This window comes from Hypomesus transpacificus, chromosome 23, assembly GCF_021917145.1.
Source record: "Hypomesus transpacificus isolate Combined female chromosome 23, fHypTra1, whole genome shotgun sequence".
Taxonomy (NCBI): Eukaryota; Metazoa; Chordata; class Actinopteri; order Osmeriformes; family Osmeridae; genus Hypomesus; species Hypomesus transpacificus.
Window position 1 is genome coordinate 16,395,305 of NC_061082.1, and position 14,458 is coordinate 16,409,762.

Here is a 14,458-nt window from a genome sequence, read left to right on the forward strand (position 1 = left end):
ATTCGACTGTTTCTTAAATTCAATCAAATGTATTGTGATACCTATTAAATTTGACATTTTTAAATAATAATCCTCAACTTTATACAGTAGTTCACCTCTTTTGCTAAAACTCAGCCTTCTCCTTGTCTTTCTGTAAACTAATGCTGTGTGAAACTTCATCTCTGTTACCTGGCCAGCGTCTGGAGGTAGAGGCAGCCAATCTTGTTGGGCAGCTCGTCGGAGACGCCCTCCTTGAGGCAGGGCAGCTGAGAGTGCAGGGGCCTGGTCGGGTGGTGGCACAGCAGGCTGGGCTGGGCCGCGCTGCTCAGGGACAGCAGGAACAGGGCGTTGGCCCGGATGACCTGGTGGGCCTCCATGGTGGGCAGAGCCCGCGGGGTCTTCACCTGCAGGGGCTTCCTCCTCGACTGCTTCACCTGGAGGGGAAGAGGAGGTGGCAAGAACAGGTTGTGGCAAGGGGGTGAGAGGAAAACGCCAATACTTAGCATACAAGGAGACAAAGAGAGATACATGGAACGAAACAAACAAAGAGAGAGATTGATAGTTGCATAACAGGTGCGGGGACTGCAGTCGGACCTTCTCTCTGGCAGCTGTCTGCTTCTCCCTCAGGTACTTCTCCCTGCAGCGGTCACACACCAGGTACCAGGTGCTGCCTCCGATGCCCCCATCTCCACAGTTCCCCGCCCAACCTCCACAGAAGTGGCCGATACTGTTGTAACCCTGGCCCCCGGCATAGCGCCCACAGCCTGATGCACACACACACAAACGCACAAAGGAGGGAAGAGGTTATGGCCAGGTAGACTACACTCTCAAAAGCCCAATTGTGATATGAACGTCCCCCCGGAACCGCAAAATGTATGAGCAGGGTCTTAACCTGGGTGAGCTTGTCTCATGTGGTAGGTGACGGGGTAAGGGTGAGACTCCCCACAGAGCTCGCATATGGTGTCCTTCTCAGGCCCGCCCATAGCCAGCTGAGCCATCTCCCCAAACAGGTTCCCGCGGGGACGCACCTCCGCCTTCTCCCGCTTCTTCTTCTCCTTCTTCGACTTCTTGCCGTCCTTTTCGTGCTCCTTCTTTTTCAAGATGGCGCTGGAGCCCGGGCTGGGGAAGATCATGTTCTGGGTGGCGGCTTTGATGGTGGCCATGGAGATGTCTTCCCAGAAGGCCACCAGGTGCTGGAGGGTGAGCGGGAGGATGGACTTGGCCCGCATGGTGGGGTGGGAGGTCATCTCGTAGGGCGCGGCCTCGCCTTTGCCGTCCTCGCACTTCTCGGGCAACGGCGGCTCCTTCAGCATGGAAAGGACCTTGTTCTTGTTGATGCTGCCCATCTTGGAGATGTCGGGCCCGTGGGGGGCGATGTTGAACATGTTGAGGGCGGAGGAGATCTCCAGGGAGTGCCTGTTCTTCAGCTTGTTCTCCTTCTCCTCTGCGCCCTGGCCCCCCAGCGAGCTCCGGATGGGCGCGTGCTCCTTGGTCAGCTCCGGGTTGAACTTCAGGAAGGAGGAGCAGGCCATGGCGTCGTGCACGATGCCCTCGTGCCACAGGAACGCGGCGAAAACGGCCCGGGCGCACTCCGCCACCGAGGGCGACATGGCCTGCTTGGCCGGCTCCACCAGGCGTGTGGAGCTCTCACCTTTGAACAGGGGACCCGACTTGTCCTTCTTGGGCCGGACGTGGCGGCTAGAGGTCTTGCGGCTGACCTTAGGGGAGGAGCGACTCTCCTGCTCCTCCTTGACGGGGGCCTTCCCGATGCTGAAGTGGACCTTCGAGGAGCCCTCGTCGGCGCTGCGCCCCTCCAGGTTCTCCTCGTTGCTCTCGTCGTTGGAGAGGAGCGCGGAGGACGAGCACACCTCCACCACTTCGCTATGGAGATCCTCCTGGGTCACGTGGGGAGACGGGGCGCGGTTCTCCGCGTTGCTGCTCTCCGTGTTGCTGATCTCCGTGTTGCTGCTCTCCCCTCTAGGGGAGACGTCTTTAGGGGAAAGCTTGGGCTTGGGGGAGGTGGACCTGCCCCTAAGGGGCTCGGTGAGCGGAACCTTCTTCTTTCTCAAGGTGTCTGGATCCAGGGTGTACGAATCCGACTTGGACCTCTCCCTTGGCGGGTCCAGCCGGGCCTTGGAAGACGGGCTGACCTTAGGGGGGAGGTTCTTGTCTGCGTGCGCCGTGGACGAATTCTGGGAGGTGCTGGAGGGGCTGGATCTTCCTGGCGAGGAGGACAGACCCTTCTGCTTGGGAGACGTGGAGCGGGAACCAGGGTTGGGGGACTCGGCACGGAGGCCGGAAGTCCGTCCGTGGCTGTCGGCTTTCAGGGCCTGAAGGGTGTTGTGGTTGGGGGAGTGGGAGCGGCTGTGGGAGTCCGACCTCAGCTTGGCCGTGTCGGACCTCAGGATCAGGGCTTCGCTGGCCGAGCGGCCCCCGTCGCTGGTCTTGCTCCGGGTCTGGTCCGAGGAGCGCCCGCCGCGGCCCTCCTGCTTCGGGGAGTGGCTCTCCTGGCGGTGTTTGGAGGCAGGGGACATGGGGTACGCCCCTGACACCAGGTTCCCTCTGTCGCCTAGAGGGTTGACATAGTTAGACAGTTAGTCCCAACCACCCAGGTGCAACAGACAGCAGTAGCCCAGACGGCTTAGTCAGTCAGCTTAGTCACAACACAATTTCTGAGGGAGAAAAGAAAAGGTTTAATGGAGAAAATTATAATAAATAAAATGCGGAAAAAAATGACACCACAGAAACCGATGTTAAAACATGAAAAACAATGGAAAATGTGTTTGGAATGACAATTTTTAAATAGTCACAAAAACATTGCCCGTTTCAACGTTAGTTGCTTAGTTAGTCATTTAGTAGTTTATGATTATAGACAGATGCTCCTTAACTCCTGTGTCATGACAGCCATCCTGCTGGCATGAACCATCATGGATAAGCCAGGCCTAACCCAACTCTTAACCTTATTTTGGTACAAGCCATTTCCTTTCGTTTTTAAAACGGTTTATTTAACTCTACAGCCTATTCATGATATCGCCATGATATAACAGATGCGCTGTCAGACATGAGAAGGAAACGTTTCTTCTTTTAATAGGGTTTTATGGATTTGCTCAAGAGAGCTGTTCCAAAGCCAGGCCGTGTTGAGTCTGAAGGAGGAGTACGTGGAGCGTTTACCCACCCTTGTGCCTGACGGCCAGAGACGAGAGAGCCAAGCTGTGGCCGGCCGTGGCGGGCGCACCGCCTTTGAGCACGCGCTCACGAGAAGCGAGGCTGCGTGGTGAAGCGTCTACAGCGGAAAACAGTGGCAGGGTGAGCAGACAGGCACACCGTCACACGGGGGGGGGGGGGGGTCAGAGTGGGATGACGGAGGAGGCGAGGGAGGTGGGAGAGGAGAGAGCCCGAAAGAAGAGAGGGATGAAGGGAGTGGAGGAAGATTGTGAAAAGGGGATGAGAGAGATCAGGACGAGGGGAGTAGAGGAGGATGAAATGGAGTAGGTAAAAACAGCAGGGAAAGAATACACAAGCCACAGAAAGACAGAGGAAGCAGAAAGGAAAGGAGACCGACTGAAGACCGAGGACAGACGGTCAGAAGGGTTGAGAGGTCCAGGAGAGAGCGGAGAGAGAGAGGAACATAGAGACAGAGAGGTGACAACTGTAGTGGAACAGAGAAAGAAGGCAGTCGATAAGCTGATGCATGAACTGGAAAGGGAGACAGGGTCTGGTGTTCTAGAGAGCTAGCTGTCTGGTTAGAATACACTAAAACTCCATACTTATATTTTAGACCTATTCCCTTTTGAAATGAAATCATGGTTTAAAGTTTACTCCTTAGCTATCAAACTATCTATATTTTAAGAGGGTTAGTTGAGAAAGACAGAGAAAGCATTTTCTCTGGTGGTGTCAAGGCCCTTTTTATCGCAACCCGAGTAGCTGGCACTTACATTTGGAACGTTTTATAGCATGTACACACAATTTGCTTAAGATTTTTGTTGGCTTGTTGACTATAAGGCGGCTTCATTCCCACAATTCATGATGTTGTGTTTTGACCACTGAGAAACATGGATCGGAGAAGACGGAACCGCGAGGCACCGTTTTAAATAGCCAATCAAAAGAAATGAAGAGGAAAGAGGGTAAACAGTAGAGTGAATTCTTATAAACCATCCACACTTACTAAATAGCACATGCAAAACAGCATGGAGTAAGCATTATGTATTTTAAGTAAGCAGGATGTGCTGTGGAGAAGAATTGGGACATCAACAGAGAGCAGAGGGAGGAAAAGGAAAGAGAGAGAGACAGAGAGAGTGAGTGAGAGGGAGAGAGAGAGTGAGATACAGTGATGTAAAGCAGCGGTAGCAAGGCACAAAAGCCGGAAAACGTAAACAAAACATAACAGCAATGTTATGCGTCATCATCAGCCCCCTGCCCCCAAAAGAAAGAAAACTGCTCGAGAGCAAAGGCAAACCAAATGACAAGGAGGTTAGATAAGCTGTGGGGAGGCAGAGGACCAGCACCAAGTAAGTGTGCAAGCTTGTGCCGACACTGTCAGACCGACGGACAGACTTACTCGGAAGCTGTGGTTGCGGCTGACACAGTTGGGAGGGGGACTGCCCAAACACAAATGGGCTGTGGACAAGGGAGGAGGAGGAGGAGGAGGAGGAGGAGGAGGAGGGAGGTTGGGTGGCTTGCTCATGTACGGAGGAGGAGGAGGAAGAGGAGGAGGAGGAGGGAACAGCCGGGAGGAAGGGCCCGGGCTGAATGGTATTCAGTATGGCGCTCAACCGGTCACCTGCGAATACGGAAGACAAGGGAGAGGCTCGAGCTTAAACTATGGTCTGAGGGCGGGGAGAACAGAACAGTAAGCATTAACCATTAAGACCGTCTATTGATCAATCAGTCAATCAATCAATCATCTCCCACACAGGCAATGTCCGAGAGGGAGGGAGGGGGTTGAGGAGTGTGGAAAGGTTAGGAGGGGATTGGTGGGGAAGAAAGAGGGCAAACTATAGAGACATGGGGTTATGGGTGATGTCACAGGGTGGGTGGGGGTTGTCTGTGATTGGCTGGCCAAGTTGTGTCACATGGACAAGGTGCAGATCCCCCCCTCCCTCCCCCAGTCCAGATGTAGACTGGCAGACGCATCAATGGCTGGCCCCATGCACACAAACAGCAGTGATTTGAAGGCATGGAGCGGTAAATGACAGTGACGAGAAGACGCATGCAGAACTTGAAACAGAGGAGAAGTTAGTGACTGACCACCTGACCCCGCCTGAGGCTTCTGGAGGGTTAGGCTAGAACCCTCGCGCTGCAACTTTGTTGGTGTGGCAGTCCACTCCAGGGTGATAAATGGCCTGATCCACTGGCAGCGTTCAGAGGCAAAATTTGCCTGGTGAAATTTTACCATCACTCATTTTCAATGGGAATCACTTGACAGACCCCTTTGTGGCATTGTGAAATAGCTGGAAGCAAATCCAATTCTATGCAAATGTTGCGTTTCGCCACTGTGTCATTGAGCGACAACCAACTGGCATCTATATTCATGTGTCACCACCCATACTAGCTATCAAAGCTGCATAGCTAGCTAGTTAAATAACTATTGCTATGTTTGTATAATGACAGCATGACATTCCCAGTTCCAAAACTAAAACAATTCACCAACAAAGCACAAATTTGTCACTCCGTTTACTAGGGGCATCAGTGGATAAGCAACATCAGTATGGGCTGGTCAAACTAAACTAGCTAGCATAACACAGTTAACATAACACAGCTAGCATAACACAGCTAGCATAACACAACTAGCATTACACAGCTAGCATAACACAGCTAGCATAACACAGCTAGCATAACACAGCTAGCATAACAAGGACAAATGTGCTGCGTCTACCTCCACACTCACTATGGGAAAAACTAGGTGCCAGTGGATCATGGCCTTCAGACATGCAGCTACAGAGCTCATGCAGAAAAATATGTTCCACTTAAGCAACCGCCATCAGTGGAAGAGGATGCCATTGTCTTCTAGAATCCTTGGAGCAGAAGTCTCTTACCATGTTTAAGATAGCTGAAGATCCAACTATTATGTGAATGGACCTCTACGTTAACAGTACCATCCACAATACAGTGCAAACGTTTTGTTTTGTAAGTATACCAACATAAAAATATTTGAGGCAGGCATTCCCACTGGATAGACTGCACACAAGAAGGAGCCTGTCCGACCAAACCACATTACGCAGTCAGGTAAGTCAGAAACACAAAAGTGATGGATGCAGAGGGAGGGAGAAACAGGAGCACAAAACATGGAGGTTCCATCAAAAGACAGTCGTGTCCAGATGATGTCCCGTTCAAATCATTCTGACAAAGCAAGTACAAGCGTGTGTATTAAATAAAGTGCTGATGATGATTTAATCAGGATTCAGGATGCTTCCATCATTAATATTTGAATCAAATATTAATTATTTGATTTTTATTAATTAATTATTATTATCTAATAATAATAATAGTCATAGGACAACTGGTCATGCAACTAGTTAGTGATGAATTAACAACCACTACTTGACTCAGCCTCTCATTAATAGAAGATGGAAAAAGAAAGACACCAGTTCCAGCCCATTACGGTCTCCTGAAACTGATGAACAAGTGAAAACAAAATGGCTGAAACCTTGGATTTGTTTGCAAAGGTCATCTATCAACTCTCAATACTCCACTCTATCCTCATACATACTGCATGTTCCTCCCTCAAGTTTAGGAACATCAGGCTACACCAGCCCATGTTCCTTTCCTCGCTGGCATTACCTTTGTTGTTAGAGAGGCCATAGTCAAAGCCCTGGGCCCCATTGGCCCCCGTGGCCCTGTTAAAGGCCTGCACAGAGAAAGGGCTGGGAGGGGGGGTCTGAGACCCTGGATCCAGCAGGGCTTGTTCTGGAAGGAGACAGATCATGTTAGTGGATTCTGTACAAATAAAATAAAACTTTTGTATTTTGACATTTTTAATTTTGAAATTGTATGTGCTTGTTTTTACCGTCGTCATGGCGCAGGTACTGATTCCCTCCTCGGTCTCGGGCCAGAGACCAGGCCTCCCCTTCATCACTCTCACAGAACTCAACTACACTGTTCTTGTCCAGCTGGACCCAGGTGCCCTCAGAATTCACCACCTGGAGTAAACGACGACACACGACAAAGTAGACAACATTTATCTTCACAAGCAGTCCGACACAAATCCACGCACACGCAAACATCCCGTCACGCTCATTGGAAAGAAAAAGAAAATCTCAAATGTACCTTATTTCATATATATATATATATATACACACATGGGTCGGTTTTGTTTCTCGAGCTTTGTCGAGTTATAAGTTTGGAGAGGAAGGGCAGACATAGGAGAAGGTATGTTAGTGGATAAGGGAGGTTGGACAGCTCAGAGTCAGACAGGACATTTCAGAGAAGGTTCAGAGAAGGTTCTAGAATAGCATGACACACCACATCACCCAATAGAAGGCCAGGTCCAGAGGAGGCGGCACCAATCAGAGATTTGAGAGTTTAGAGGATTGAAAATAGGCTCAGAGACAAGGCAGATCCCAGAAATAAAGGTGAAAAGATTGTGTTATTTACAGTATCATGGCTTCAGCACTTCATCAATCCAAACGTCAGTATTTATTTCCTTGCAACAAACGAATAATCGATAAAAACAGATGGAAGCTAAAATTGACGTGATATACCTCAAGACAGCAAATGCTGTAGCCATTGGAGTTTGTTAAAAAGAGGTTGTCAGCAGGCAAAGATAGAGGACACACGACCACAACCAAAATCCCCTCCCCCCCCTCCAAGGGAAGTTAAATCATCAAACACAACTCAATCACTTTAAACAGCAAGATAGGTCAGGGAAACATCATTTTGCCCCAGTCTGTTCCCCAAGATTAAAAAAAAGGCGGGAAAATCTGCCAAACAAGAACTACAGCACTGTTCAAAGTGATCTAGAAAAGCTTAGGTTTATTCAAGAAGTTTGCAACAGCCACATAGATAGAACGAACAGTATTGTCAGGCAGTTTTGGGGTGAAGTGCGTACCTCGCCTATGGCCTTGACCTTGTTGCCAAGTACTAACATTCCAATGGGGATACCCCTAAGGTTTGGGCAGCTTCTGATGTTGTGGCCTGACGGGCCGGTCTTCACTACCTTATAAAGGCCAGGGCCCCCACCCTGCCTCGCCCTGCTCTGCTCCCGCACAGGAGACTCGTGGGAGAGGCCGCTGCTCACCTCCTTAGCGCTCACTTCCGATTGGCCCCTGGCCTCCTGCAACAGGAAATCACATCAGGTTAGGTGAGGGAGCAAGAAAGCATACACTTCAACTAAATCAAGCAGCACTGAGGTAAAGGCAGATCTTGTGTTTTGGGTCAGCCATGAATGGTCATTTTGTGCAAGTAGGGATTGGTCGAAAATGATGAAAGGACAGATTGGTTGGAAAGTCGTCATCTACCAATGAGCACATCTTTAGTGCTGCGAATTGCCATTTCTCAAATATCCTAACATATTTAGACTACAGATACCACTCCCATTTGTTAATGGTGTACTGTAACCTTCATTGTATATGTTTTGCACAAAGTGATGTAAGTGCAGTAGCACAGCCAAATAATTACTCTTTCTATGAAACTTACACTGAAACACACATTTTACCACGTTTCCTAGACAAAGATGAAGCTTAGTCCTAGACTACATTCCATATTAGCTGCACACTGTTTCTAGACAATGCTTTATCTGTATCTGGGAAACGATCCTGAGGGTTTATGGTCGCCCATACATCATGCTACAACACATCTTGACCGGTGAGTACCCAGTAGAGAATGGAGAATGGGGAAGTGACATTGATGCAGAGGAGCAAGTGGGACGGCTAGCGGGTCGACAGGGAGGCATGCTGTTACTGCAGTACGACACACGAGGGGCCATGTCTACCTTATCGTACAATACCTCAAGCAACTGACTGCTTCAACATATAGACCCCATGCAACACATAAACTCTGCCTAGGTTCCATCTTCTTGGCACAAGGCTCCTCAGGCGAGCAATATCATTAGAAGACAGACTGGAGGCAACACGGGCGGCCATCTGGGATCATCTAGATCAGGGGTTCTCAACCCTGGTCCACAAGTACCCCCCTGTCCTGCACGTTTGAGATGTTTCTCTGCTCCAACACACCTGATTCAAATGAATGGTCATAAGCAGGCTTCTGCAAAGCTGGATAACGAGACATTCATTTGAATCAGGTGTGTTGGAGCAGGGAAACATCTCAAACGTGCAGGACAGGGGGTACTTGAGAACCAGGGTTGAGAACCACAGATCTAGACATCTAGTTAAGCTCAAATACATGGTAGTTGGTTAGTTTTCAACTCTGTCCAAACTTCAAAGGAGAGACAAACGAAAACACAAACAATCATGCAGCAGTGGTTTCACGTAAACTCCCGGCCTCTGACTAGTACATGTCAAGATCGCAGACTTTCATACAAGAACTGGGAAGTTACAGACGGATGGAGCAGCCAAGTGGTACACAGCTCTGCAGCAGACACACTCACCTGTGTTGGGAATATAGATAAGGGGGTCCACGATAAAAAGCCCATGTCCCTGACTCCTTGGCTAGCGTTAAAGACACTCTGAACGACAGAATCGGAAGACAAGTCAAGAAAGCCGGTGTTCATTTGAACAGAGAAAAACGGGGAGGGGGGAGGAAGCGTTGATGTATTTTTTTGGAAGGTTTTATTTTCCTGGTTTGCTTTGTGTCTTCGTTTACCTTAAAGTAAGATATTACTTGCTGAGCAGAGACCGAGGTGAGGGAATTTGCCGGCTGTCAGACAGGTTGTGTCGAGTTGCAGTGAGGGCATTTGAAAAGTGCGTTTGATTTTAGAGAATTGAACAAAGCTAGCAAATCTTGATTAATTTTATTTGAATTACTCTGAAGTAGCTGTAAACGGAAAACTTTAACCATATATAAAGGAAGACGTTTGAGAGAAAAAGAAAAAATAAACAACAACAATTTTACCATTTGGGGGGAGGGGGGGACCTCAAAGGGGGGGAAACCTTCCCAAAAAAATGTTCCTCGAGGGATGTGGTGTGTCATGCTGTTCTGACCAGGACCGTCACACACAGAAGCCTCTGAGAACCTGAGAGCATCTCCATGCACAGGAATCGTGAAGCGTCACAAGCACAATGTCCAGATGAAATAGTGTCAGAAGGACCCACTGTTGCTTCATGACAGAAAAACATCCACCCTTGAGTGACTGTAGACTGACTGACTGTCCATATGCTGACTGTTCGCTCAATTCATTTTTTTTTTTACTCCACTTTGAAATTAACGTTCACATCTCCCAAGTCTGCACTAGCTTCTTGTTTGTCAGTCTGCTGTATCAGATGACTGAACAGAGGTTTAAATGCCATGGAGCAAATGTGAATAGAGTGGAAAGAGACTTTAGTCTGTGTCATGCTTTCGGTGTCTGTGTGTTAGTGTAGCCATGAGTGAGAAGCCATGACCAGCAATGAGGGGAGACGTACAACTACTGCCTCCACTGACCCAGACCCAAAACATTCAACCGCTGTACGTCAATCTCTTGCATTTGTGGTTGTTGACTTCAATGACTTTCAACGTGTAATTACAAGTCAAGGTGGGGTTCCTAGGCTCATGTGGTGGTGTTGTTCTGTACTGTTTTTTCCGCCCCTCTCAGACATGGTGGCATGCCGTGAATAAGTGTTCTGGTGCCTTTTAGTGGAACAGTCTGTTAGCGAAGGCTTCCAACGTAGCCGTGCTGGACGTGTACACACTTCATGCAGTGAGATACGCCTCGTTCCTGAAAACACGTCTCACTGGGAATGAAACAAGGTGGTGTCCTGCCTGACTAGAGTCAAACACATCGCTCTGGGTAACACAAATCAAACGCAGCAAAAACAGGAGGGCCTCTGTCCGCAGGGCTGTGAAGCAAAATCATATTTGACCCCCAGGTCTGGTGTTCCGTTCAGTCCCATTTCCCCCACACGAGCAGCAGAGGAGCCGTTCGCTCCTCTTTCCAGACAGCCCATAATAACCTTCCCAGACCAGGGTCGGGACCTGGTGCTACTTACGTCGGCTGGGACAAGCAGGCTCCGGCCCAGGTGCTGGTTAAAAGACAGGCACCAGGCTTCAGTGTACCCGTTCATGCTGGGCACGTACTTCTTAACAGTCTCATCATTCAGCCTGAGCCACACACCATCATCATTGTGGATCTATGGGAAAACAAGCAACAGGGCGAGAGCACAGCCACGCCCTCCCGTCACTATGGAAACCAAGGCAAAGAGGAGGGTAAAAAAAACAAAAACAAAAAAAACTGGCATGAGAGCACGTCTCGAGGCTGCAGGGAGGGAATCTAGTGTGTGTGTGTGTGTGTGTGTGTGTGGCCGATGTTACACATCTGGGAGAGAGGACATGTGACTTGTGCCAGTTAGGAGAAAACTGGGTTGACATAAGAGAGGGGGGCTAATAGGAGCACAGTGGCATGTTGCCATTTATAAATGGATTAGACTCGTAACAGGATCAAAAGTGGTAGACAATCTCCCACATGCATCCGTGTGTTTTTAAGCACGTGCTCTCTGCAGCCTCGGAGTGTCTTGCAAACGACGACAGGCAAAGAAAACTACAAGAGGGTTAAGAAGTAGAAGCAGCAAAATCACTCCAGAATGAGTCTAGATAGGTAACAGGGTTGGTATCCAGAGAATTATACAGACAGTGCTGTGTAGATTGATATCAATTCTAGATCCGCTTTAGATCCGTGGATGTACAGTAAGAAGCTGTGTAACTGCCCTGATCTCACCAATGGCAACAAACAAGTTGTACATAATAAGAGTTGCACATGCACGGATTTAAAGTTAGATGGGTCTCAGTTGTTTGTGGTCGCGAATGAAAAAGAAAATGAGGAAAAAGAAGACAGAGTGGGGTTTTTACTAAATGTCTACCAAAACAACAACGAAAATGTGCTTTACACGGGCTATTCTAGGGTGATCGTTTACCTCATCAATGAAAATGATGGTGCCATTGACTTGCACTATGCCTATCTGTTCGCTCTGCAGGGAGGGGTGCGTACGCACTCGCAGACCTGCGCTGTCCTTGGACACAAATTTGCGTACCTACGAGAAGCAGAGGGAGACAGGGAGACAGTGAGCCGCAGGAGCCGGGAGGAAGGGAGAAATGAAAAAAGAGAAAGATAAGCAATGAGGGAGTTGCGGGACACACACACGCACTCACGCGTTCATTTGTATACATACCCCTAGTGGCAAAGCGCAACACACACACACACACCACACCATCACACGTGGACAAAAACTCACTCGCCTACCCACTCATACAAGGGACTCACAAGCAAACGTATACATACAGCAAATAATTCAAAGAAAGTGCAGGGGTGCTTCATTTTGAACAGTGTCTGAACAGGTGCATATCCAGTCTCCCACTCTTGTCTCTCCCATGCCAGACTGTAATGAGGATGGATATACAGAGACACACGCTCAAAAAGAAGACACACAAGCCTGCTGATTCCATGAGCGCACTTTGTTGCTTGTTTCCCCACGGTCAGTTTCAGTCACTCCAAAAAAACTAACAAACAGAGAAATCACCAAAACACAACGGCTACACTGCAGAAGTTATTTAATGTCAGCGTGAAGCATTGGCTGCATTAAATACACAACACTCCTTACGCTACTCTGTTCCTTCTGAAAAATGTAATCTCAGAAAATAAAATGCTTGGACATTACACGTCAAATATTCAAGACCGGCTCGGGTATGTGGTGGACATTCATGACAGAAGACAAGGTACAGTACCAACAGTTACAATATTCACACACACACCAATGAGGATACGATAGGTGGTGTTGATAGAGTACTATGGTATTACTGTCCAAGGACTTCTGGCACTCACTTTATCTATATTCAGTTTTTGCAAAGCATGAAGGGTTAGCATGAGAATGTGTACAGTGTTTCGGACATTCCTGAGATTGTTTCTAAGAAAATGACCTTGTAAATCATTTAGTTAGCCCAATATTTTGTGTGTGTGTTTTTAACAGCTTGTGTTGGGTTAGTACAACAGTATCTCAGATATTTTCCCATGTTGTGTGTGTGTGTGTGTGGTGAGAGAGGGAGAGAGAGATAGGATGAACAAAGACACCTTGTTTGGTTGGGGTTCTGCCTTAGGTTTGACCATCTGAGTCCCAGGGGGTATCATGCCTTTGGGAGGGTCTTTCACCTCAACTTCCAGACCAGCATCTAGAAGTTAACAAAAGATTAGCAAATAAAGCAAACAGATCTGCATATTTCCAAACGTGGTCAACACGTAATCTAAATTAGCAATGGATCATAGGGAACTGCCTTATATACAGTGCCCTCCAAAAGTATTGGAACAGTGAGGCCAATTCCTTTATTTTTGCTGTAGACTGAAAACATTTGGGCTTGACATCAAACGATGAATGTGAAACCAGAGATCAACGTTTCAGCTTTTATTTCCAGGTATTTACATCAGGATCTGATGCACAAATTAGAAAATATCACCTTTTTGTTCGAACCCACCCATTTGTCACGTGAGCAAAAGTATTGGAACATGTGACTGACAGGTGTGTTTTGTTGCCCAGGTGTGTCCTATTACATACATTATTCAATCAATAAATACCACTGAATGTCTACACTCAGGTTCAGATTGGGTAAGATAGGTTTTGTCTATGCAGACTGTATTCAGAGGTGAAAACAACATGAAAACCAGAGCGCTGTCTTTGGGTGAAAAACAAGCAATTGTGAGTCTTAGAGAAGATGGAAAATCAATCAGAGCCATTGCAGAAACATTGGCCATAGCCAGTACAACCATTTGGAATGTCCTGAAGAAGAAGAAAACTACTGGTGTACTAAGTAACAGACGTCGAACAGGTAGACCAAGGAAAACATCAGCAGTTGATGACAGAAACATTGTGAGAGCTGTAAAGAAAGACCCTAAAACAACTGTTAGTGAGATCAGCAACAACCTCCAGATGGCAGGAGTGAAGGTATCACTATCTACTGTTCGCAGAAGACTTCATGAACAAAAGTACAAGGGCTACACCAGAAGATGCAAACCACTCATTAGCAAGAAGAATAGGAAGGCCAGGCTGGAATTTGCCAAAAAGTACAGAGATGAACCTCAAAAATTCTGGGACAAAGTTTTATGGACTGATGAGACAAAGATTAACTTTTACCAAAGTGATGGAAAGGCTAAAGTTTGGAGAAAGAAAGGAACTGCTCATGATCCCAAACACACAAGCTCATCTGTGAAACACGGTGGAGGTAATGTCATGGCTTGGGCTTGCATGGCTTCTTCTGGGACGGGCTCATTAATCTTCATTGAGGATGTAACACATGATGGCAGCAGCAAAATGAACTCGGAAGTCTACAGAAACATTTTGTCTGCCAATTTAAGGAAAGATGCAACCAAACTGATTGGCAGAGCCTTCATCATGCAGCAAGATAA

General features: G+C 47.8%; 1 protein-coding gene across 15 annotated transcripts in view; it reads right to left on the bottom strand.

Annotated features, from left to right (window-relative positions):
* Positions 1-14,458, bottom strand: part of mycbp2 (MYC binding protein 2) — a 74,895-nt gene that overhangs the window by 12,924 nt on the left and 47,513 nt on the right. For 5 of the 15 annotated variants that reach the window (XM_047046635.1, XM_047046628.1, XM_047046630.1 and 2 more), the window contains 12 exons: positions 13,133-13,230; positions 11,982-12,098; positions 11,061-11,201; positions 9,524-9,601; positions 8,027-8,251; positions 6,986-7,118; positions 6,760-6,885; positions 4,538-4,759; positions 3,155-3,262; positions 872-2,548; positions 574-743; positions 169-413 (listed from right to left, as the gene is read on the bottom strand). In XM_047046635.1, the coding sequence (XP_046902591.1) occupies positions 169-413; positions 574-743; positions 872-2,548; positions 3,155-3,262; positions 4,538-4,759; positions 6,760-6,885; positions 6,986-7,118; positions 8,027-8,251; positions 9,524-9,601; positions 11,061-11,201; positions 11,982-12,098; positions 13,133-13,230 (3,340 nt within the window). The remainder of the gene's footprint in view (positions 1-168; positions 414-573; positions 744-871; positions 2,549-3,154; positions 3,263-4,537; positions 4,760-6,759; positions 6,886-6,985; positions 7,119-8,026; positions 8,252-9,523; positions 9,602-11,060; positions 11,202-11,981; positions 12,099-13,132; positions 13,231-14,458) is intronic. The other 10 variants (XM_047046632.1, XM_047046633.1, XM_047046629.1 and 7 more) reach the window with 10 other exon arrangements.